The 25,479-nt window shown below is 40.1% G+C and overlaps 1 protein-coding gene across 3 annotated transcripts in view; it reads left to right on the top strand.

Annotated features, from left to right (window-relative positions):
* TRIM44 (tripartite motif containing 44) overlaps positions 1 to 25,479 on the top strand; it is a 110,797-nt gene that overhangs the window by 27,143 nt on the left and 58,175 nt on the right. For 2 of the 3 annotated variants that reach the window (XR_005796894.1, XM_040495440.1), the window contains exon 3: positions 18,259 to 18,498. Coding sequence is in view for 2 of the 3 variants with exons in the window: in XM_040495440.1 (XP_040351374.1) it covers positions 18,259 to 18,498 (240 nt within the window). In the remaining variant the exon portion in view is untranslated. Of the gene's footprint in view, positions 1 to 513; positions 746 to 18,258; positions 18,499 to 25,479 lie in introns of those variants that run through there. The other variant, XM_040495441.1, reaches the window with a different exon arrangement.

The raw sequence follows: 25,479 nt of genomic DNA, 5'->3' as shown, positions 1-25,479 counted from the left end.
TCATTGTTTCCTATGTCTGGTGTGCTTGAAACAAGTAGTTAAAAACACAGTTGTGTCTCAAAAAAATCATACTAATCTTTAAGAAGTTATTCTCAAAAAAGTGCCTTAAACTCAAGCCAAATGGCTCACATTCTTTCAGACTGGAGTGGGATTAAACATGGGAGCTAGCCATACTAAGACTGCCTAAAGCATAACAGGGGTTTTTTTTGTTTGTTTTTTTGCATTTTCTTCCGTTTCTAAAGGTGTTCGTACTAAAGTGTGAAACCAAAGAATTGTCTGGCCACGTGGAATTAAATATATCTGAGAATTGTCCTATTTTTAGTTAGCATTTACATAGCATTTTATAATTGCAAGAGAACTTTGCAGTCCATTTTAGTAGCTGATATCATTGAATGGAACATAGCCCAGTCCTTCACTCTACTGTGCTAATCAGACTCTTGTTAAAATGGTAGGCTTGGCATGTACAAATAGAAATGGATGTAAGCAAAATCTAACTTAAATTCCCGTTGTTAGTGTCTTGTTATTCACCAGGGTCAAGCCAGGTCTCGGTGCTGGTCCTTGCCCTGCCCTAAGACAGAAGCATTCACTGGGACAGTGTTTATTCAGCCAACTGAAGCAGAGAATTGAGATGCCTCAGTTATCAAGATGATTCATTCAAAAGTGATTCTTTGGTTGGAAAGCAATTAGAATTACTGACCTATTTCTGTACTTTTCATAAAAAATAAAGGAAGTTGTAAGTAGTAAACTGAAGTGTTTTGTTGTATTTTTTATCTCTGTACCCTCAAGCCCCAGTCGGGTACCTGGCCATAGTAATAGATACACATTATCTATTACAACAACAGAATGAAAAGAAATACTATCCTTTGCCCTGTTCTATGGGTAAGCACTCTGAGACTTAGCGGGGTTAAATAGCTTGCTAGTAAGTGATGGGAGCAGGACTCCACATTGGGGTGCTTCCTGTTCTTACCCCACACACGGTTGTTGAACCCACGGATGAGTAAACGTAGATAGATGTGCTGTCGTCCTTAGCAGTATGACTCTTCGCTGACTATTTTTCCCTCGCATTCTTCTTTTACCTGCCTTTACCGGGTCCTGCAGCCTGCAGCCCCAGGGTCCGAGGACTGGAGGATGGCCTTTTCCAACAAAGAGTACGGGGAGGTGGCAAAGGAGCCATGACAGCCCGGAGCATTTAGCCCTGACTAAATGAAGAACCCAGGCTGGTGTTTCAGCATTTGCCTGTTATTGGTGTAGAACACCAAGTGGGAAAAATGCCTGTGCTTTCTCAGGTCCGATCTAGGCTCTGAGGCCTAGAATCCACTGGGAAACAAACGTGGTCCTTTTCCTCCTCTGTGGACACTTGAGCAGCAGAAAGAGGAGAAGCATGCTCTTTATCCTCCTTCACTGTCCCCCTGCCTTTATCAAAACAAAGCGAGACAGCTTCCCTTTTTCCCTGTCTGCCAGTTATCAAAATAATACATTCTCTCTGTAGAAAAATGTGGAAAACAGACAAGCGTCAAAAAGAAAGGAAAAAGCCTTATGCTATTTGCAGTGGTTTGTAAGCTTCGAGTGCCTCTTTTTTTGACTGCAGATTCTTGAGCCTCACCCAGAACGTCCAACTGGGTAGTTCTGAGACTGCTCTTGTGATACACGGCCTGCATGATTCTGGTGCACATGGTCACTTCTTCACACTTGAGGACACACGTAGGAGAAAACTGGTTAATGGTGCTTGGTCTTTCAAATAGAAAACTAGTATTATTGTCTCTCTGTGTAGCTGTTATCCTGTGTGTATCTATGTGTATGTATTAGTGTGAGTGTGTATTTGTGGGTGTGTGTATGCATATATATATACACACACACACACCATGCATACATAGTTTGTATCCTGCTTTTTTCATCTAACATCATCCCTTATAAACATTTTTATCATTTGAATCCACTTCAGTCTTTGAACTGTTACTTGGAAAACTAAAATCCTAAAGGCCAGTCTGCCATTATTGCCAAATGGAAGTTTTATCCAGTAAGGCATTTCTGTTTTCTTTCTAATAGCATAAGCAGATTCTGTTAATTTTTTTTTCAGGCAGGCCAGTCACCGTGTAAGATTATTCAGGTACAGTGGAAACTGAGTTAATGCGAAGTCAGGTACGCAGGCGTGCAGTCAGCCCCAAGCTGAGCTTTTGACAGCATCTGCCTTCCCACTGGTCAGGGTGTCTCACGTGATGTGACTAAACGAATAAACGTAGGGCTCAGTGGAAAGTTCTGAGGCCATCTCCAGTCCCCCACTTAACAGCTGAGGAAACTGAGGTGCCAGGACCCCCTGCCGGAGGTCACCCAGGCAGTGATAGCAGAGCCAGAGCTGGCTGGCAGTTTTCAGGACTACAGGGCTCTAGTTTTTCCAGTAGAGAGATGTTTTCAACTTGGCAAGGTTGTAGAAACATTGGAAATGGTACAGTCACTTTGGAAAACAGTCTGGCAGTTCCTCACAGGGGTAAACAGAGTTGCCATAGGACTTAACAAGCCCATTCTTGGATAGATACCCAAGGGGAATGGTAACAGGTGTCCACACCAACACTGCACACCAGTGGTCACAGCAGCATGATCATACCATCTGGGATGTGGAGACCACTCAGCAGATGACCGCGTAACTATAACCTGGTATGTCCATACAGTGGGATACTGCTGGGCGACACACAGAAATGAAGCACCCATTGCAAGCTGCAAAAAGGATAGCCCTCAAAAATGTGATGCTAAGTGAAAGAAGCCAATCCCCAGAGACCAGATAGTGTGTGATCCCGTTTATATGACATGTCGAGAACAGGCAGATTTATAGAGGTGGGAAATAGACCCCTTGTTCCCTGGGGCTGAGGGAGATGGAGAAATGGGGTGGGGGTGACTGGTAAGGGCTGGGGGGTTTCTTTTCGGTGTGATGAAAATGTTCAAATTGATTGTGGGATGATTGCACAACTGTGTGAATGTACTAAAGACCACTGAATTGCATCTTTAAATTGGTGAGTTGTATGATTATGTGGGTTATATCTCAATAAAGCTTCTGAGAGAGGAAGAAAGATTTCTGTCCCAGTCCCTTTTTTCAGCCCTTCACTTAAAAGCATCATCAGGGAATAGTCCGACTTTCTCCCCAGACAACGATGAGGGGCAGAAACCTGATGTCAGCCTCTGTCATGGGGAGGCAGTATTCTACAGTTAGTGGAAACTCAGGCTCTGGATGGGACCCAGGCTGGTCAGATTACCTCCAGTGTCGACCGCTTTTCCAGCCCAGGCAGATCCTGTGCTTAATCTCTTCATTGCTCAGGTCTTTGTTTTATTCAGCTGCAAAAGATGGGATAATAGTACATACTTCATAGGGTTGTTAGGAAGATTAAGTGAGATAATCCATTTAAAGTGCTTTGTACAATATCCTGTGAACGAAGGCTGCTGCTAGCTTTCTCCTAGTCCTGAGAACCACTGCTGCTTCCAGCCGAAGGCTATGGTTAGGTGGGGGCCGTGTCCCAAGCCACAGTTGAGGAGGCCTTCTGATCCCTGTGGAGAAAAGTAAGCCACCTGTTAATACCTAACTAGATTCTATACTTTGATCAATTAACGCTTCCCAGGATTAGTGACACTTTTAAGGGCCACTGCTACCTCTTTTGAGTGATAATGGCATGCAGTTAAGTTGAGTTAGATCTCCCAAGTTGGAGCCCCTTGGTATTTCTGGCTGGCTGGTTGGCTCTAGGCCTTGCGTGGCCTCCTTGCCTGGTGTTAGTTCAGTGTAGCAACGTGGCCCGTTCAAGTTGAGGCACATATCTCTGCCTTGGGAGTTTACAGCTGTGTGTCCATATATTCCCAATAGAAATAAGAAATCAGCGCATAGAAGCAGTTATGTTTATTGTTGTGGAGCAGACTCTGTAGTTAGCAAAACTGCCTGGTGCCAAATTAAAAAAAAATAAATTAAGAGTCACAGAAGAAATTAAGTGTCACATTTAAGAAACACATTAGGAGATATGTCTCGACTTTAAACACCACTGAGATTCTTTTTCTCTTCCTACTTCCGCCTTCTCCTGCAGCTTTACCCTTTGGCCATCCTCTTTCTGTTGGAGCACCAGAGCTCCTAATTGAAGTACCGTACAAATCAACTCTGGGCATTTAAAACTACGGTAGGCATGGTTTCTGAGCTGCCTGGTGGGCTAGAGCATTGTTCGAAAGCAAAGGGATTGAGCTTTAAATGGCTTAATAAAATTAATACATTGTGATGTCCTCTTCCCCCTGCTCCAGGTCCTGTCTGCACTGACGGGAGACCTGATAATATACTCTCTGCCAAAGCCTGAAGGACTTATTACGTGACCAGTGTGGAGAGGGGAGTGGGGCTGTCAGGGCTCCCCCAGAGCAGCCACACTTCATGTTGCCAGCGCAGGATTGTATTTGACATTTAATTTAGGAGGCTGGGTGCCTAGATATAAAACTTTATTGTGATAATAGCGATAAAAACCACCCAGACTTTTATGTAATGGCCTCGGCCTCCTTCTTTCTCCCTTCTTCCCCTTTTCCTGTTAGTTCCACCTCTCATTCGGCTAGGCAATAACACTCAGGTCTGCTCAAGTAAAAAAGATGTTTTCTTGATCTCTTAAGGCTAAAGTTACAGAGTGCGACTCTCAGTCTACCTCAGGTCTGTATGTAGATGCTTGTGTGTATATATAAAATGTAAAATTTGAGGGACGCCTGGGTGGCGCAGTCGGTTAAGCGTCCGACTTCAGCCAGGTCACGATCTCGCGGTCCGTGAGTTCGAGCCCCGCATCAGGCTCTGGGCTGATGGCTCGGAGCCTGGAGCCTGTTTCCGATTCTGTGTCTCCCTCTCTCTCTGCCCCTCCCCCGTTCATGCTCTGTCTCTCTCTGTCCCAAAAATAAATAAAAAACGTTGAAAAAAAAAATTTAAAAATGTAAAATTTGAGAACCACATCTCTCCCCTGACTGCACTTAGCCAAATGGCAAAACCCGTCTGTGGCTGTGTAGAGAAGGTCAGTTCAACCCAGTGATTTAGTTGATTACTAACCTTTGTTGAATGGCTTCTGTTTACCTCTGCGGCTGGTGAAATAAATTCTATGGTAGATCCTTAATTCCTCACTCAACCTGATTAGCTAGAAGGTATAATCCCCATTTTACAGAGGAGGAAACAAAGATTTAACAGGTTTAATGACTTGTCCAAGGTTAATGATGCCAATAAATTGCCTTTTTATGATTGCTATGTGGAAATGTTAGTAGTTGTAGGAAGTTACTAACTTTTACTTATAGAAATGGGTTGGGAAGAGTATACCAATAGAGAGTTTGTTCAGACTTCCAGGGAAAAAAAAACCTATCGAGTATGACATGCTTTCTTTACTTCTGTGGTGTAAGGGCGCAGACTTTGGAGTCAGATGACCTGAGTCCTTCTGGCACTTGTTACCTGTCCGTCTTGATTTGTCTGAGCTTTTAGCGTCACCCATAAGCTAGGACTAATCATATTACATTTTTATTACTGAGTACCCTGAAAACGGAAACTTTTGAGAAGGAGATAAGAAATAATGGAGGATGGTTAGAAGCATGGCCTTGGGGGGGGGCGGTGCCTGGGTGGCTCAGTCGGTTGGGTATCCGACTTCAGCTCAGGTCATGATCTTACAGTTTGTGGGTTCGATCCCCGTGTCGGGCTCGATTCCCGTGTCGGGCTCTATTCCCGTGTCGGGCTCTGTGCTGACAGCTCGGAGCCTGGAGTCTGCTTCGGATTCTGTGTCTCCCTCTTTCTCTCTGCCCCTCCCCTGCTCATGCTCTGTCTGTCTGTCTCTCTCTAAAATAAATAAACATGTAAAAAAAAAAAAAAAAAGAAGCATGGCCTTGGGGACCGAAAAAGTATTTTCGCAACTGTACTTAGTACCTTAGAACCCTGTGGTTCTTGGGTAAGCAGACTGTTAGCTGCTCCAGGGGTGTAATAGGGCTTCAGTCTGCAGAAGAGAGACAATATGGTAGAGGTAGGTTGTGAGATTGAGGCAGACTGTGCTTAGGAGCTGCGGGGCAGAATGTGACCTACCCTTCCCGCATGCTGTGTTTTGCCCTGGTGTCACTGAAGTAGACTGTATCTGATCTTATCAAACTAGAAGAGACAAACGTTGCTCCTTGACAGCTGGCCTGTGGCCATTTACTGAAACCAAGGCAAGGAGCCCCTGATTGACATCCTTACTTTTCCTGCCTAGGTTGTATGAGAAGGTCCTTCCTGTGTTCCTTTGGGAAATCTGAATCTGCTCTCCCAAGGGTGTACGTTCTCCTTCTGTAAGAAAACTAACTGGGGGCTCTTTGTCTGTGAGAGCTCAGTGGGTACCGTGTAAAAGGCACACAATACATGTTCATGGTTACTGTCATCTGCACCTGCAGAATAGTTCTGCTGATGTTCCTGTGTGCCCGGAGAATACGAAGTTCTTTCTGTGTATTGTGTAGACTTCACAAAAAATATCTGTGAGAAAGATATTATTACCTCCGTTCTACAGACGAAACTTTCACCTTTCTGAGCTTCAGAAACACAGTTATTAGTCAGTACTCAAACCTGTTTCTCTACCACAACAGACTCCGTGAGGTTTACCGTTTTGACATGTAGCAAAGGAGACCTGCGTCTCACTGCCCTTTCCTCGGCGTTCTTGGTTGTGTGCCGTTGTTTGGTTTTGATGGCGAACAAATAACTGTGGTTTTGCAAGGAGAATGCTCAAAAAGGGAAGTGGAATAGAGGAGGAGGGCTAAGTCTTATTTTAAAATTGCTTTAATCTTCAGCAGGTAATATAGGCCTACTTAGTATATTCAAGTCTAAAAGGGTTAAAAATAGTATTTCTGTTTAGTTATCCCTGAAACTTTCAGTGTCAGTTCCCACCTCCCACCTCCTACAGGATAATTTCTGAGGCAAAAACTGTCTTTTTAGCTTATGCACAGGTTAAGATGGAAGAAAAGCAAGAGAACAAGGTAAACTGGAAGCTCTGACTCTTACTCCTGTTACAGGTCCTGGGTGTCTCTGGGGGACTCCTTCTTTCACATTTCTGCGGGGGGGGGGGGTCACTCAGAATTATTTTTCTGCTCACTCAGGAAGAGTTGTGTTCAGAAGTTTGTGATTGCTTTCTTTATTGCCAGCCTGGGGTCAGGCAAGGAGAAAGGCCTCTAAAGAGCAAGCAGTAGACTGAGTGGACTGTCAGTGAGCCTAGCATTCCCGTTGAACTGTTCTCCGGTGCCTCCAGTTCAGCACCACTGGGTTTCAGTGACACTGGGTTTCACATCAAGTTGTCATGGCAATAGAGTCATAGCAGCTGACAGCATGAACAGGCAGCCCTGGGAGGAGAGGATGCTTGGCGGTGGTGCCACAATCATCGTGGCTAGATCTCCGTCTCTCACAGTAAGAGCTGCTCATCAGTCTGCTGTGACCATGTCTCTCTCAGATGACTGGGGGCACACAGTTGCTGTCTGCTTCACAGCTGATTGGCAGATTCACTTCAGTTGTTTGTTAGGACCTTTCCAGTACAAAGCCTTTAGGCAGCACGGTCCTGAGCCTCTAATGCTGTGAGTGTATGTGCATGCGTGCGTGTACATGTATGTTCATATTTGCATTTGGGGGAGGGAAAACCATGAAGGAGGAGATTCAGAAGAAGCATAGAACAGGTTCATAAGCATGAAGCTGTTAAAGAAGAGAGTACTTAGGCTCAGGTACCAAAATTTACAGTCACAGGAAGAAGCACTCTAGCATAAAATGAAGGAAGGCTGGAGTATTCTGACTGGAATACGGGGTTCCTACCTGAATCGAAGGTACACGCCAAACCAAGGACTACCTAAGACAAAGCAAAGTCTAAACACCAAGGAGGAGGGAAGGGAGGATCAGCCGGAATTTCTCTGGGGCTTAGGATTCTGGTTAGCAAGTTTGAGGTATGAGTGAGAGTGGGACTGAACTAAAGGGCCTGAGGGTGGTGAGTGGCAGTTGGAGCTAAAGTGAAGAGTGTGGGTCTGGAGACCGGGTATAGGTATTTGGTGGAGAGTCATGGAAGGGAATGCAAAGAAAGGGGTTTTCATAGATACAGGGCAGACTTCTTTAGCCACTGTGGTGGAGGAGAGGCAGATGTGGGATGGCTTCTCACATTTAGTCAGAATGTATTGACCACCATTTTGTGCAAGAGCCTAAGCAAAGGTGTCATCGTTTCTCCTCTAGATACTAAGTCAAAAGACCTATTATCTGGTGGAGAAAATAAAACTGAACTCCAGAGTTTAGAGCCTGGCTGATGTCCTAAACCCTGGTGTCATTAAGGGGGAAGGCGGGGAATAGGACAAGGTCTGAAGGGAAAATATGGAAGAGTAATATTGTGGTTAAAAGGCAGATGTGTGGTCAAACTATGTGGGTTCAAACTCCAGGTCTGCCACTTACTCTATGTGAGTTTCTCACCCCCTCTGGACCTCAGTTTCTTTATTTGTAAAGTTGATGGAATAATAACTGCCACCACTTGGTATCGTCATTGTGATGACTAGTTGAAGGAAAACACATGAAATGCTTCCATAGTACTTAATATCTGGCCACTCAGACCAGGCAGCAGGAAAATGTTGAGGAGGAGGAAGAGGCCTCAGTTTGAGGCTTAATGGTTTGAGTAACAGAAAAGCACCCAGGTAGCGCCACACATCAAAAGGAATTGCGACACTAGAGGCCTGAAGAGAAAATCGAGGTTTGGGAGCCATCTGTGTGGAGGCAGTAGCTGAATTGCAAAAATGGGATGAAATGACTAAGAGGAAGGTGTGGAGAGAAGGTGGTTTGACCACAGAGGGTGTTTGACGATGTCTGGAGGTGGGGCGCGGCGCTACTGTTACCTCCTGCGAAGAGGCCGGGGTGTTGCTACGTATTTCACAAGGCACAGGACATTTCCTCTACACGAAGAGTTGTCAGCTCCGAGTATCAATAATGCTGAGGTTGAAAAAACCCTGGTTAGAGGAGTTTCTCAATCATAGTCACCTAGGGTAGAACTAGGGTAGAACTAGAGGGTAGAACTGCAGGGAGGGAGCCAATATACAGAAAGCCCGAGAAGTCCAGGGTCACAGAAACCCTGGAAGGAAATTAAAGACTGAGGGACATCGGTGGTGTCTAAATGCTGCAGACAGGTGACTAGTGAGGTTAAATGGAGTTGGTGACTAGTCGACTCTTTAGTGGTGTTCATGAGTGGGTTTTAGGTGACTTTCTAAATAAGCTTGGTGGTTAAAGGTAGGAGAGAGGGTAATTGCTTGACAGGGCAACATTGTCAAGGGAAAAGTTTATTTTATTCTCTTCTTTACTTCTTGTTTTGTGTCCCCTTTAGAATTTCTATAGCAGATTCCTAGTCTCCCAAAAGCCCCTCTAGTTTTGGCAACAAATGTGATTAGAGACAAATCCAAATTGGCGAAGCACTGCTCCAGGAACGTTAAATTTATGCAGTTATATCATTTTAGAGATAAAAGGGACACCGTTTGGCTTTTCACTTTTAGTAACTCGGGAGCCTGGGGCCCTGAGAGATTCATCGGTGATTGCCCCAAGTCACCTAGTTGGTTCGCTCCAGAAGACAGGACTGACTCCCTCAGGGCCTCTGACTTCTCATCCTGAGTGCTCTCCTCTGTGCAACTACTAGAATTGCTCTCTTGTCGTCTGATACTGGTTCGCAGGGGCTCAGTTTCCTTTTCAGGGGCATGGTGCTCTGTGGGGTGGCTGTCAGGGCACTGACCTGGAACAGGGGCGACTGAGGCGAATCTTGGCTCCACAGCTTACCTGCTGCCTGACACTGGGCAGGTGACTTAATCACTGTGGGCTTCAGTTTCCCTTAACATAAAATGAAAATGTTATTACCTACCTGAAAGTTAGACTAGAAACACTTGTAACAGCACCTGGAACACTGACTACACGTGGTAGCTCTTAGTATTTTCATTGTCATTATTCATAAGGCCCTGTCTTTGTCATGGATTAAAGGATCCGAGAATGTCCAATGATGGAATTAGGCCAAAGTTAGGCATACCTTCTCTTTTCACCCAGCGTTGCTTCTAACTCCATCTCCCACTTTGTAATAAAAGCAGTATCATGAGGCTTAGTGCTCCTTGGTTATATGAGGTCCTGAAGCAGATGTCCCTCTGACGTATCGTTAGGATGTCCATTTCTCATTGATGAGCCTGATACTTCTCTAAAATATGTGGCTTCACACTTGGTTACTCATCGGATCAGTTAGTTAGATCTTTTTTAGAATTTTTCAAGACGCTGAAACCTACTCGTCTGAGGAGCCTCGGGAGGACTGAAGCTCCCATGGAAGAACCTTCAAATGACGGGAGTAGCATGTGCTAAGTGCTTGACTGTTGTGGAAGCCACTATTTTAATGGGCTTAAGTTGAAAAGGGCTTTAAAAAACCCTTTGATTTCTTATAGGAAAGGGAAGTCCGATTAGGAAGGAAGGGTCCGTTATTAACTGGGAAGGCAAAGAATGAAAATGTTGATGTGCTTGAGATGTAGAAGAACTTGAATTGGCCTGGCCCTTTGGATGCTCACTTCACCCCCCAGACCTTTTCTAGGCTCCATTTCAGTGGCTATTTAGTTTTGTTTCAGTTGTTTAACTTTTTTTTTTTTAAATAGACTTTTAAAGAGCAGTTTTAGATTCAAAATTGAGCAAAAAAAAAAAAAAAATAACCAAGTTCCCATATATCTTCTGCCTCCACACACTTAGCCTCTTCCACTCTCAATGTTTCACACCAGAGCTGTAGATAAATTTGTTACATTTGATGAATCTGTATTGACTTATCATTATCACCCCAAGTCCATAGTATACATTAGGGTTCATTTTTGGTGTTATATATTCTGGGGGGTTGAATGAATGTATAGTAATATGTTATCTCCCATTATAGTATCATACGGAGTATTTTCACTGTCCTAAACATTCTCCATGTTCTGCATATTCATCTTTCCTTCTTCCCGGAATTCTGGCATCCACTGATCTTTTTGCTGCCTCCATAGCCTTTTCCAGAATGTCATGTAGTTGGAATCATACAATGTGTAACCTTTTTACATTAAATTCTTTAATTCAGTAAGATGCATTTAAGGTTCCTCCATGTGTTTTCATGGCTTGGTAGCTCATTTCTTTTTAATGTCGAATGGTATTCCATTGTGTGAATATATCAGTTTATTCATCGGTTCACCTACTTGAAGACATCTTGATTGCTTCCAAGGTTTGGCAGTTATGAAGAAAGCTACTGTAAATACCCCTCTGCAGGTTTTTGTGTGGACACAAATTTTCAGCTCCTTTGGGTAAATACCAAGGAGCATCATTGCTGGATCATGTGGTAAAGGTATGTTCAGTTTTTAAGAAACTGCCAAACTCTCTTCTAAAAGTGGCTGTACCATTTGGCATTCTCATCAGCAACGAATGAGAGTTCCTCGTGCCCTACATCCTTGTCTGCATTTGGTGTTGTCAGTGTTCAGATTTTGGCTATTCTAGTAGGTGTGTAATGACACTTCATTGTTTTAACTTGAGTTTCCCTAATGACATGATGTTGAGCATCTTTCCTATGCTTATTTGCCATCTGTATATCTTCTTTGGTGAGGTGTCTGTTCAGGTTGTTGGCTCCTTTTTTAATTGGGTTGTTTGTTTTATTATTGTTGCATTTTAAGACTTTGTATATTTTGATAACAATGCTTTATCAGATGTGTCTTTTACAAATATTTCTTCCAGGGGGCGCCTGGGTGGCTCAGTCAGTTGGGCGTCTGACTTGGGCTCAGGTCATGATCTTACAGTCGGTGAGTTCAAGCCCCAAGTCAGGCTCTGCGCTGACAGCTCAGAGTCTGGAGCCTGCTTCAGATTCTGCCTCCATCTCTGTCTGCCCCTCTCCTGCTCTCACTGTGTCTCTCTCTCTCAAAAAAAAAAAGAAAAAAAAAAAACCCAAATACTTCTCCTAGTCTGTAGCTTATCTTCTCCTCCTTTTAACAGTGTCTTTCACAGAGAAGTTTTTAATGAAATCCAGCTTGTCACATATTTATTTCATGGATAATGCCTTTGGAATTATATTTAAAAAGTCATCACCATGCCCAAGGCCATCTAGATTTTCTCCTGTGTTATCTTTTAGGAGTTCTATAGTTTTGCATTTTACATTTAGGTCTGTGATCCATTTTGAGTTAATTTTGGCGAAAGATGAAAGGCCTGTGGCTAGTTTAATTTTTTTTTGCACATGGATGTCCAGTTGTTGTAGCACTATTTGTTGAAAAGACTCTTTGTCCATTGTATTGCCTGTGCTGCTTTGTTCAAGGGGTTTCTGTGGGTCTATTTCTAGGCTCTCTTTCGTGTTCTATTGATATATTTGTTTGTTCTTTTACCAGTTCCACACTGTCTTGATTACTGTAGCTTTATAGTAAGTCTTGAAGTTGGGTAGTATCCTCCAACTTTGTTCTTCTCCTTGGATATTATGTTGACTCTTCTGGGTCTTTTGCCTCTCCATATAAACTTTGGAATCATTTTATCAATATCTACAAAATAACTTGCTGGAATTTTTATTGGCATTGCATTGCACTTATGGATCAAGTTGGGAGAACCGACATCTGACAATATTTAGTGTTCCTATCCATGAATATGGATCTATTTAGTTCTCCTTTGATTTCTTTCATTAGAATTTTGTAGTTTTCCTCATACATATTTTATTAGGTTTATACTTAAGTATTTCATTTTGGGTTGCTATTGTAAATGGTATTGTGCTTTTATATTCAAACTTCATTTGTTCATTGCTGGTATATAAGAAAGTGATAGACTTTTGTATATTAACTCTGTATCCGGCAACCTTGTTTCAATTCCTTATTAGTTCCAGGAGTTTTTTGGTCAGTTCTTTGATATTTTCTACATAGACAGCTATGTTATTTGTGAACAAAGACAGCTTTATTTGTACCTTCCCAATCTGTAAACCTTTTATTTCCTTTTTTGTCTTACTGCATTAGCTAGGACTTCCAATATGATGTTGAAAAGGAGCTGTAAGAGGACACATCCTTGCTTTGTTCCTGATCTTAGTAGGAAAACTGTAGTTGCTCATTAAGTGTGACTTTAGCTATAGATTTTTTGTAGGTGTTTTTTATGAAGTTAAGAACGTTTCCCTCTGTTCCTAGTTTGTTGAGAGTTTTTAAAATCATAAGTGGAACTTAGATTTTATCAAATGATTTTTCTGCATTTATTAATATAATCATGTGACTTTTCTCCTCTAGCCTGTTGACATGATAGATTATACGAACTGATTTTCAAATGTTGAAACAGCCTTGCATACCTGAGATAAATCCTGCTTGGTCATGGTGTGTAAGTTTTTTATAACATTGTTGGATTCAATTTGCTAACATCTTACAGAGGATTTTTCTTTGAGCTTCATTTCTTTTTAAAAATTACTGTTCAAGAAAAGTGTCATGCATTATTATAGGAAATTTGGACTGCAAGTGAAAAAAAGAAAAATACTCTTAATCTCATTGCTCTGAGGTAACCACTCTCCAACATTTTGGTGTATTTCTTATTGTCTTTTATAATAGAAATATTAATAACAGCAACAGTAAATATCATTATTACTTCATTGAGTGGATACTTGAAGTAACTAATTGATAAGTGAGGTAGAGATCCCATGGTGCTGTATTTACACAACGGGATAATGAAAGAAAGTAAGGATATACATGACTGCTTTTGTCTAGAGTCTTTTGATGAAGATAAGAAAAATGGTTTAAGGAAGAGATTAAATATTCCCCTTAATTACCTTTTCTATACCCTCCTCAGTGCCCCATCGTAATATCCAATCAATTCAGGCTTCTAACCAGGTTGTCAGGAAAATACTTGACCTCACTCAGAATGTGAGTAATGGAATGTAGTTCATAGTTTGTGTCTGCTGTGTTTCTAGGCTGCTGGATAATTTTCCAAGCCTTAGGAATGAGCATTGGTTTTAGTCCCAGACAGTGGCTATTCTTCTCATACACAAAAGACACTGAAAAAGGACTTTATCCTCCTCATTGATGAAGCTCTTCCCTCACCTGCCCTCACTGGAGACCGATAGAGATTTGGACAGTGCTCTCATGCAACAAAATGCCAGAATAAATACTAGAGGCTATATAGAAGCCTGAACTTTGAGATTCCCAACATGAAAGTTTCCATGGACACTGGCATGCAGGGAAGGGCAGTGTGCTGGGTGGGAGTGAAGACAGATTGCAGCATCTGAAAAAATTCCATTTCGTGCTTTTTTATTTTTCTGTTTTAGAATTGTAGTCATTCAGAAAAGGAAAGGGGGAGTAAAAGTGGACTTCTTGACCTTTGGGGGAGGAATTTAGAGTCTTCTCAAACCATTTCATACAGCTCACACTTTTTTAGGTCATTTTTGGAGTAGACCCTTTAAACTTACTTGCAGGAAATTTGTCTAGTAGAACAAGTATTTCTGACTCTTCAATCAGTATAGACTCTGATGCTTTTCTTTTGTGTAGCTTTCTTGCTCCTGACCGTGTTCCATCTTTCTCAGTTCCTGTCAGCAACACTTTTCTGGAACAAATCTTTCTTAAGCTATGATGCTTTCTAGCTAGTGTGCTTTTTCCCTTTTGAAGAAATAATCTGCCTATAATAGAAAAATAAACATTGGTTTCCTACAAGCCAGCTAGCTAGGAGTTAATGGCTTATAACCCATGTCAAGCATACTGAATGGTGTTGTTTTTAAGTACAAACTCTTAATTCAAGGTTTTATGTGTTTAATTATGTATGTGTAAAGTGCCAGTCTGTATGCCTCTTGGGTCCAGCCTGGCTTGGAAATATTAACTATGAGAGCATATAGATGTACCATGGGATAAAACTTACCTCTTCAGATGTGCATCCTTTATCCCAAGATTCACTTGTGGGGAATAACATCTCAGTGGGGATAATATCAGTGCTGCATGTTAACCAAGGAAACATCTCAATTAGGAAGAAATACATTTGAAGGATCTGAAGCAGGCAGAAAGGGATCATTACAGGCGGTAATGTTGTCACACAGAATATACTGGGGTGGACCAAAGGAAGTTGATTTCTAAACTTGACTTTATTACTGCACTTCTGTGTGTGTGTGTATGTGTGTATGTATTACCTATAAAATGAAGAGGTTGGACTCCACTCTGATGAGCTCAGATCTTCACTTGTTATAACTATTCACAAATAAGCCATCAAGTTCTTCAAATTACAATGCTGTGTTTAAGTAATTTTGGTAAAATTCTATGTTTAAATAATAACATAGTTTCTCACCCTAATGCAATCATAACAAAGATATATCAACTTGTGTGTAACCCACGGCTTTTAAGTTTCAACAGCTTAGGGGCCAGTTGACCAAAGGAAGCAAAATCCTTTTAGGGTTTCATTTGTGTAGAGGACCCAGGTACCTCAGGGGAGATTTTGCTGGAGACCACTACCAGTGCCCTAGGAATTACTTTAAGGAGGAGGAGATTTTTCTTTTAAGCAGAATAGTTCTATTTGGGGTTCTGTTATATTTTAGGGTTCTACATTAAGGTTTTGTTTGGGGTAAGAGAAGTTTTGGGCTTTAAAAAAGTTTAACAATTACTAGTAGATCCTATAAAAAAAGGAATCTTTTACATTGCCAATTTCACCGTTCTGTGATACACCCACCCTTCTCTTCTCTGCATATGTGGAGTTTTCTTTTTTACTAACACTGTATGTAATACAGTTAGGAATATAAGACTATCACTCTCACCTTTGGGGAGCTATAGGATAGAGGCTGAAGAAGTTCCAAGAAACCCACTCAGAAATGATGTCAGTAGAGGTGCTGACAGGAGGAGTCTGCTGCTCTTGGAGAACTGTGAAGTTTGTAGCAGAATGGAGTTTTGATGGCAGGGAGGTGTAATAAAACTTGAAAAGGAATTTTGAAAGTTGTTTCACTCCTGCCATTGGTAGGAGTCCTTTCTCCTGACTACTCAACCTGTCACAAGCCAGGTACCCTGGGAGTCCCTTCTTTGGCCTCTGAATTTGAATGGATGCTAAGGCCCAGAAATCTGTTCTTATCATTTTGAAATAGGTTGGAGAATACCTATTTGTTAATTAGTAGGGAACGGGAGTGAAAAGGATAAAGGTTTATGGAGTAGGTTATTCTGCCTTCAATTCTTATTTGTAGATGGTCTGAATAAGATAAGCTGTACAGAATAAATGTTGGAAAACCTATGTAAAGCAATGGGAAGTCGAGAATTCGACTTTTTTTTTTTTTTTTTTTTTTTTTTTTTTTAACCCATGATTTAGTCACCTGCTGCGGTCTAGTCACACCTTTCCTGACTGATAGCTTCTGACTCAAACCACATGTATACGTGAGGGCTAGTAAAATAGGTTGTGAGTCAGTTTTTATTGTGTTCTCATTTTTAGTCACTTGTAACTGTTGAGCGATTTTTTCAGGCACTCAGAAAAGTTCATCTCTTAGCTAAAACTTTCTAGGTTTAGTCTCCAAGAGAAGGTCTTAGATCTTAGAAGATGTAATTTATTTCAAGGTTACAGATTCATTCGTAAAAGATCATCATAAAGTAGAAGAGCCTTGAAATAAACACACTAAAAATAAAAAGATATTATATAAATAAACACAAATCACAGTTCTCAAATCTCATACAGAATTTGCGGGGACATTAATAACATTTAACACTCCCCCTCCCCTTTTCTTTAGCACGGGGAGAGAGTATAATGAATTCCTGAGGGCTCATGTCACTTAGTCACTTGATGTGTGAAAGGATATGGATACCGTCACACAGGCTTTATTTTGTATTGGTGTTCTTATGGCAGTGTTACAAAAGCTGCTTAGAGTATCAGGCCTCCTTCACTTTTTAAGAGCTAGTTAAAAATGGCCCCATCTTTCCCTCTTCTTTAGACTTTCTCTTCTTCAGTCTACTTTTTAGGTTTTCCCAGTTTGACTTTTCCTTCCCAGAGACTATTATAGTGAACAGAGCACCACTGGGAACAGGAAGATTGGTGTCCCCTGCATCTTTTACGAGTCCCCTGCAGCTGCATCTGTCTCCTTGTCTGTAAAAGCAAGGTGTCACATAGGTGACAACTACTTTCTCTTTCAGCTCTAAAATTCTCTACTGGCCTTTCTTCTGTCCACTGCTCTACCTTTTCCCTATTCCCTACGTTAGCTATTCACCATGCATAGTGGTTTGAAAGTACTCCTCAGATAAACATGGTCGTTGGGAAACATCAGTAAGTGTAGTTACTGGTAAGAGACAAGAGTTTAGAAGTTCTTGTTTTGGTAGTTTCTCACTTTGTTTACCGAATGCCCTAGCCACGTATAGCCTGCAGCCATATTTTATTTGGTTGGCTCGGTGGTTGCTGCAAAATAAATCTGTAATATAATTTTACTCATCAGAGAATAAAAATTTTAAGGCTTGACATTATCTAATATTGGTGAAGGTGTAGAGAATGCTTACTTTCACACGTTGTGGGAATGAAATTGGTACATCTTTTTTTGGAGGGCAGTTTAGCTGTATCAGTCAGTATTTTTAGAGTACATATAAATTGATTCGGTGACTCCAAAAGTCTCTGAAAAAAACTCATATGCAAATACTAAGAGATCTATCCAAGGATGTTCATTACTGTGTTGTTTGTAATAGCAAAAGTTTGGAAATATCTTGTATTTCCACTAAGAAGGAAAATATTTAATGGGTATGTTTGACTTTTTATTTATATATGCAAGTATTCATATTGTATACATCCATATCATACAGACATTTAAAATAAAACAAATGAAGTTGATCTGTATGTACTGACATAATTTAAATAGAAAAGACACATAACGTATGTTCACTATGACCCATTTATATAAAAAGAACATAATTGTGTACATATATGTATATAACTGGATAGGAAATGGCTGGAAGGTTACATACCAAACTGTTAACAGTAATTACCCTCCAGAGAGAAAAATGGTATTGAGATGGAGAGAGAGGAGTAAGTTCATTTTTTACAATGTACACTTACCTGTTAAATTGTAAAAAGTAATATGTATTATTGGTATAAAAATGAACAAAAGGAAAAGCAAAATGGGAAGGATACGGAATTACTTCATAAAGATTATAAAAAAGGCAAAAAGATTAGTAAGAAATTCATTGACAATATCAGGCGAACATTGTTTAGGGGATATTCCTAAAACTTCAGGATCAGATAGGAAACGCTTTTGGCCAGGGCGGTCCAGCACTTACAGTAGCAGCTCTGCCGTTCCATTTCTCTGTGTGTCCAACTCATTATTCTTACTTGTCTGTGTTCTGCAGGTAACCCGGGACCAGATGAAGGTGTTTATACAGCAGGAATTTAAGAAAGTTCAGAAAGTGATTGCTGATGAGGAGCAGAAGGCCCTTCATCTAGTGGACATCCAGGAAGCAATGGCTACCGCTCATGTGACTGAGATACTGGCAGACATCCAGTCCCACATGGATAGGTTGATGACTCAGATGGCCCAAGCCAAGGAACAACATGATACCTCTAATGAATCAGCTGAGCCAAAGGCGGAGGTAAAGGAGAATGCCTATAATTATTCGTAGCAGAAGTTGGAGGAAACGGACTGCCGTGTTTGTTAGCTCTGGAAATTCCCCTTTGTGGTCCCTAAACATGAGTGAATTGAAAGCTCAGATAGGGTGTAAGTGTTTAGATCTGTGTATAAACCAATATGGAAGTATTGGCTGCTAGGGCCTACACTCAGCAGCTGGAGCTGGCAAAATATTTGTCTACGACGACTTAAAGGAGTATAGTCGATAGGGCAGATACTAATCACAGTTAAGGAGGGAAGTGAGAAATCAGAGTCACAGAAGAAGGCAGTTGACAGATTCCCAGTTGTGAAATGAGCCTCCAAATAAAGTCATCACAGGGATGACAACAAGGTGAATGAGAGTAAGTCAGGATGTAGGGCATAAAGCAGCCCAGAATGAAACGTTTTGGACTGATTTTGTGAGTAGTGAAAAGGAGCCTCAGCTTGGTTTTTATATGGAGCCAACTGCATAAATTGGGGGCATAACTGTTGGATTAAGAGAGGCATGTGGCACTGGATCAAAAAAGGTGTGAGTGAGGGGCACCTGGGTGGCTCAGGAGAAGTAGGTTAAGCATCCCTACTTTGGCTCAGGTCATGATCTCGCAGTTCGTGAGTTCGAGCCCCGCGTTGGGCTGTGTGCTGACAGCTCGGAGCCTGGAGCCTGCTGGGATTCTACATCTCCCTCTCTCTCTCTCTCTCTCTCTCTCTGTCCCTCCCTGGCTTGTGCTCACTTGCTCTCGCTCTCGCTCTCTCAAAAATAAATAAAAATTAAGAAAAAAAAAGGTGTGAATGAAGGACACAAGGTATATGTTGAATCACTACAGATGTTAGTCACTGTATTCATTGTTATTTTGTAACAGGCAGAAAAGGTCTTGGGCATTTTACCAAACAACATATTCTGGCATTTAGAATATAATTGTAAAATAAAATTTAAGACAGCCATTTGAAAAAATATTATGGAATTTATATTTCAGCCACTGTTGAAAATTCTGGTCAAGCTTATGCGAGAAGGGTAGGCCCTTCTAGAAGAAAACCTAGGGCAGTCCTGTGGACTTTCCAGGACTGCTACTGACTCACTGAGCTTACTGCTTAGCTAGCAGTCTTGCCTTGGCCTGGTACAGCCTAGCCACAGAATACACCAGCCAACGGAAGAGCCAAGGTATAATCCAGGAGGCAGGTATTGTCTGAGCCTACCTGACAGAAAATGTAAGAGACCATTGGACAGTTATCTGCTTCACTCACCCAAGGTTCTTGATTAATTTTCATCCGTGTGTGAAAAGGATAAAATAGGTCTTGTTCTTTTCATTTTATCCTCCCCAGAATTAAGAAAGTGTGTGCCTAAGTAAGTTTCTAGCTAGGAAGAGAGCAGTTTATATTCATCATTTCACTTAATTCTTATATCAGCATCCATTATCTTTGTTTTACAGATGGGATATTGAGCTACAGAGAACTGCAGAGATCCTGAGCCAGTATCATTTAGTTAGTAGAAAATGGAGCCAGGATTCAGATTTAAGTCCATCTTGTCCCAGTTGCCTGTGTGTTTTCCCTACTGCATGCTGTATGCCAAGTGTCCCATTTGTTTATGTGGGGAAAATGAAGAGAATTAGTGTCCTAGACGGCTTTGCACTCCTAAGATCTTTTATAGTGTCGAGGTGCTCACTTTGTATCTTAAACAAAAAATTCAACCACAGTTAACTCAAGGGATCAATGACCTAACTCTGTCCCAAATTCTCTGCAAATCGGACCCCCACATTTTTCTGTGTGTTGATTAGGTTGCTTTTTCAAAAGTAAAGATTTAATTTTTAGAGATATCTCTTTTATTTTCATTTCAAATAACGAATTTAGTCCCTCCCCTGCATTAACTGCCCTCTAAGCACGTCAGCTGCTCAGCTGAGCTGCGCTTGTTAACTCTGATGGAATTACTCCTAGGGATGCAAAACTGACAAGGCCTAAGGACCAGGCTGTGGACAGAATAAGCTGTTAAAGACAAGAAGTAGCATTCAGCTGGCTAGGGCTTTTACAAAGAGCTGTTCTCATCTAATAGCCTCTTGTTCCAGCTAATCTGGTAACTTATTGATCAGAGCAAATCCCCAGTACCTCTCTTTCACTCAACAGAGGAATTCTTTTCTTCCTTTTGCATGTTCTAGATTTTTTTTTTAATCATCTGCATTTGGATTTGGCCAAAAGATTCTTCCCTGCAACATTTTATTAGAAATTTTCGAACATATCGCAGAATTGAAAGGATTTTACAGATTACACCCTATACTTCCACCTAGATTCTACCATTAACATTTTTTAATTAACATTTTAATATACCTGAATCATGATATATACATAGCCATCTTTCCAGCCTTCCAATCTTCAATGCACCTTATTTTTTGATGCATTTAAAATCAAATTGCAGCTTCTGATTCTGAGCAAGATAAACATATTTCACTTTATTCCACTAATCACAGCAAAAATTCCCCAACAAAATATTTAAATTACCTACCAGAAGACTCTTAAAAGCATGGAGAAAAGATGGTCCTGACTTGGGATCTTGGGATCTTGGGATTTGAGGAACTACATGGCAGCGAGTTCTCTGGGATTTTTCTTGCTTCCGGATATCCTGGCCTGGGTGCCCTGCAAACTGGAAATCCTAGTGAGCACAGACAAAAAGAAAATCTCCAAGAAAAGCCCGCTCTCTTTAGTTAGAGGACTAGGAAAAAGGGCACTTCGGCTATAGAGAAAGCTTTTGACCATCTTACATATTCTGAAGACACACACCATGAATAATGCTGCACCCCTTCCCAGCCCCAGATGGCACTGCAGTAGTGGAGCCAGTGGAGTGAAAACCTATTTTTTATCCTCCCCTGCTTTTCCCTGGAGCCTCTAGGTGAAAGACTGGCTTCTGTCATCACCCCTGCCCTGCAGCATCAGGAAGGAAGTAGTATCCCTCCCCTATGGAGACTGTAGATGGAGTTCTAACTCCTCCCTCCCCACCCCTACACTAACTAGACAATATACCTCCCTAACGGGTCAGCGCGTAGAACCTCATCTTCCACTCTTACCCAGTAGTAATGAATTGGTGCCCCTGCTCCAGGTAGCACTGTGCTGACTATAGCATGGAGTTTTGTCATGTAGTGGGGCAGACCAGAATAGCACTGCAGAATCTTTTAAACTAAACTGATGTTTGAACCATAGTCCACAGACCCGATCTAGGACATGTGTTCTGATTCTTCTTTTTTTTAAAAACCATAATTTATTTTTATTTTTATTTTATTTTATTTATTTTTAAATTCAAGTATAGCTGATGTACAATGTTACATTAATGTAAGAGGACATATGTTTTGAATTTAAATAGGTTGACGTCTTGCTAGAATAGAAGATTTAAATAGGAATCAGATTCTTAAATACTCAAATGTTCAGGATACAGTCCAAAATCACTCATTATACCAAGAACCAATAAATCTCAATTCTGAGAAAAGGCCACAACCAAGATGACACAGATTTTAGAATTATCAAAGGATTTTAAAGCCACTATTTAATGAAAATGACTCAGTGAGCAATGAACACATGCTCTGGAAACAAATGAAAACTAAAAAATCTCAGCAAAGATATAAAAGATATAAAGAAGGACCAAATGAAAATTTTAGAACTGAAAAATACAGTAACTGACATAAAGCATTCACTGGATTGGCTCAGTAGCAAATTGGAGATAAGAGAGGAAAGAATTGATGAATTTGAAGATATAGATCCAATCTGAACAACCAAGAAAAAAAGAAAACCAAAACTGAGTCCCAAGGACCTGTGGGACAATAAAAAAAGACCTAATATACACGTCACCCACGTCCAGGAGGTGAGCAGAAAGAATGTGGGGCTGAAAAAAAATTGAAGAAATAATGGCTCAAAACTTTAAAAATTTGGTTGAAAGACATAAACCTAGAGATTTAAGAAGTTGAATGAACCCAGGCAAGATAAATCTAAGAAATTCATACCCAGACACATTAAAATCAAACTAATGAAGGACAAAAAAAAATCTGGAAAGCAAAGTAGCTACAGAGAAATGACACATTAGCTATGGGGAACAATAATTTGAATGTGAATGTGGTGTATATAAGATAATTTGTTCTGTATCTATCGAAGTGATTATATGGGTGTTTTAAATTATTTTATTGTAATGGCTGATTATATTGATTAATTTTATAATATTAAATCAACCTTGCATTTCTGAGATAAACTCCCTCTTGGCCATTATGTATTTATCATCTGGGTTCAATTAAAATTTTTATGTTTGTGTTCAATGAGGGATATTCATCTGTAGTTTGATATTTTTATAACATCGTTGTCAGGCTTACATATTAGGGTTAGCTGGCCTCAGAAAACAAGCTGAGAAGTATCCCCTCCTCATCTTCTGAAAGTTTGTGTGTGATTGATGTTATTTCTCCCTTAAATATTTGGTAGTGTTTACTAGCAAGATCATCTACCCTGGAACTTCTTAATGTAAAGGTTTTTGATAACCAATTTAATTTCTTTAATATAGAGCTATTTTGGTTTCATGTTTATTTAAATTTAATTTGTGTTGTATTTAAGTTGTGTCGTGTTTATTTAAATTTGTGCTGTAATTTTCACAGAATTTGTTGTTTTCATTTAAGTGGTATTTTTTTACTGTGAAGTTGTTCATAGTGTTTTCTTGTTATTTTTTTAACTACAGCATCTAGAATGATAACCTATCTTTCATTATTGATAACTTGTGATTTTTCTCTTTTTTTTATTGAGCAGTCTAATTGCTATTTTATTAATTTGGTTAGTGTTAAAGAACTTTTTGATTTGCTAATTTTATTCTTTCCTATTTTGTTTATATCTGTTTTTATTTCCTTTTTTTCTGCTTAGTTTGAGTTTACTCGTTCTTTTTTCTAGGTTTATGAATCATCGATTTTACTACCTTTTAAAGTCAGTTTTCAAACCTGTACATTTCTCTCTAAGCACTGCTTTAGTTGAATCCTAAACTTTGGCTGTGTTCTATTTTCAGTATCATTCAGTTTGAAATATTTTTCATTTACCATGTGATATCTTTTCTTTACTCACTGATTATTTACAAGTGTCTTGTTTAGTTTCCAAATACTAGGGATTTTCCTACATGTCATACTGTTATTCATTCCTAACTTTTTCCATTGTGATGATCAAAGAACATGTTCTGAATGATTTCAAGCTTTTAAGATTTATTGAGACGTATTTTGTGGCCCAGCATATGGTCTATCTTGGTAAATGCATATGTGCACCTGTTTTGTAGTTTGTGGTTGTAGTGTTCTATTAAATATCACTTAGTGCTCAAATAATTTATGTTTTTACTGATTTTTGTGTCCAGTTCTAGCAACTGCTGAGAAGGGTTAAATTTCTAAGGATCATTAAGGAATTATTTATTTCTCTTTTTAACTCTATCAATTTCTTGAGATATTTTGGAAGTCTCTTCAAGCAAATACATGCTTATGATTATTATGTCTTTCTGATGAACTGACCCTTTAATCATTATAAAAAGTCCCTCTTTTTCTCTGACAATACTCTTTGTATTCATGTGTATTTTATCTAACATTAGTAGAGCTGACCCAGTCTTCTACTTACTGTTATACATGGTATGTTTCTGTCCATTTGTTTTTGGTCTATCTTTTGTTAAAAGTGTGTTTCTCTTAGGCAGCGTATGGCTGGGTCTTACTTATTCTTTCATCTTCTGGATAATCTCTGCCTTTTAATTGAAGTATGCAGCCCATTAACATTTAATGTTATTACTAACCTGGTTGAATTTAGGTCAGCCATGATTTGTTTTCTGTTTATCCCTCTATTTCTATTCCTCTTGTCTTTTCCTGTCTTCTTTTGGATTTTTGAATTCACTGTTAATTGAATTCCATTTTAATATATTTTTTGGGCTTTTAGCTCTGTTACTTTATTCTTATTTTGTAGTGGTTTCAATGGGGATTGTAACATATATATTGTGATGTATGTAATATTTGTTATATATATGTATAGATCCTTACATTTTCTGTCTACTTATAATTAATATAGTACCACTTCTTATAAAATGTAGGTACCTTGAAACTATATAGGCCAATTCTCTTTTTATGTCCTTTATGTTATAGTTGTCATATGTAAAAAATCTACATTATAAACACTACAAGGCAGTTATAATTTTATATCAAACAGTCACATGCTTCTAAAGAAGTTAAGGAAAACAGGGGTTCCTTGGTGGCTCAATCGGTTGGGTGCCCAGCACTTGATTTCAGCTCAGGTCATGATTCCGGGGTTATGGGATCAAGCCCCACTTTGGATTCTGCTCTGAGCCTGGAGCCTGCTTGGGATTCTGTCTCACTCTCCCTTTGCCCCTCTCCCCCACTCACACGTTCTCTCTTTCCCAAAATAAATAAAATTCTTTTTTTAAGTTAAGGACAATAAAATCATAATTTTGTATCTGTATATATCTAGTTTTTAAGCAGGTTTGTGATAATAGTTGTGTAACTGTGAATTTAAAATTATTGAATATACACTTAAAACAGGTCATTTTATGGTATGATAAATTATACCTCAATGAAGCTGTTAAAAACAAAAATTGTAAATATTCTACCTGCTCAAGTGCCATTTGCCTTTGATTTATGAAGATTATTTAAAAACCCGTCCATTAACACAGTGTGCCTGTTTTAAGAAATCTTCAGTAGGATCAATTTGATTAGGCCAAGTAGAATCACAGAGCTTCTGGTTGAGGAAGTCCAGAGATGACAAGGTTTTTTAGTGACATTTCTTTTTAAAAATGCATTTCTGGGGCGCCTGGGTGGCTCAGTCGGTTAAGCGGCCGACTTCAGCTCAGGTCATGATCTCACGGTCCGTGAGTTCGAGCCCCACGTCGGGCTCTGTGCTGACAGCTCAGAGCCTGGAGCTCGTTTCAGATTCTGTGTCTCCCTCTCTCTCTGCCCCTCCCCTGCTCATGCTCTGTCTCTCT

Source organism: Herpailurus yagouaroundi, unplaced genomic scaffold (assembly GCF_014898765.1).
Source record: "Herpailurus yagouaroundi ecotype Mexico unplaced genomic scaffold, PumYag 187, whole genome shotgun sequence".
Classification (NCBI taxonomy): Eukaryota; Metazoa; Chordata; class Mammalia; order Carnivora; family Felidae; genus Herpailurus; species Herpailurus yagouaroundi.
Note: the sequence above shows the minus strand (reverse complement) of the source record. Positions and strands in the feature narration are given on the sequence as shown.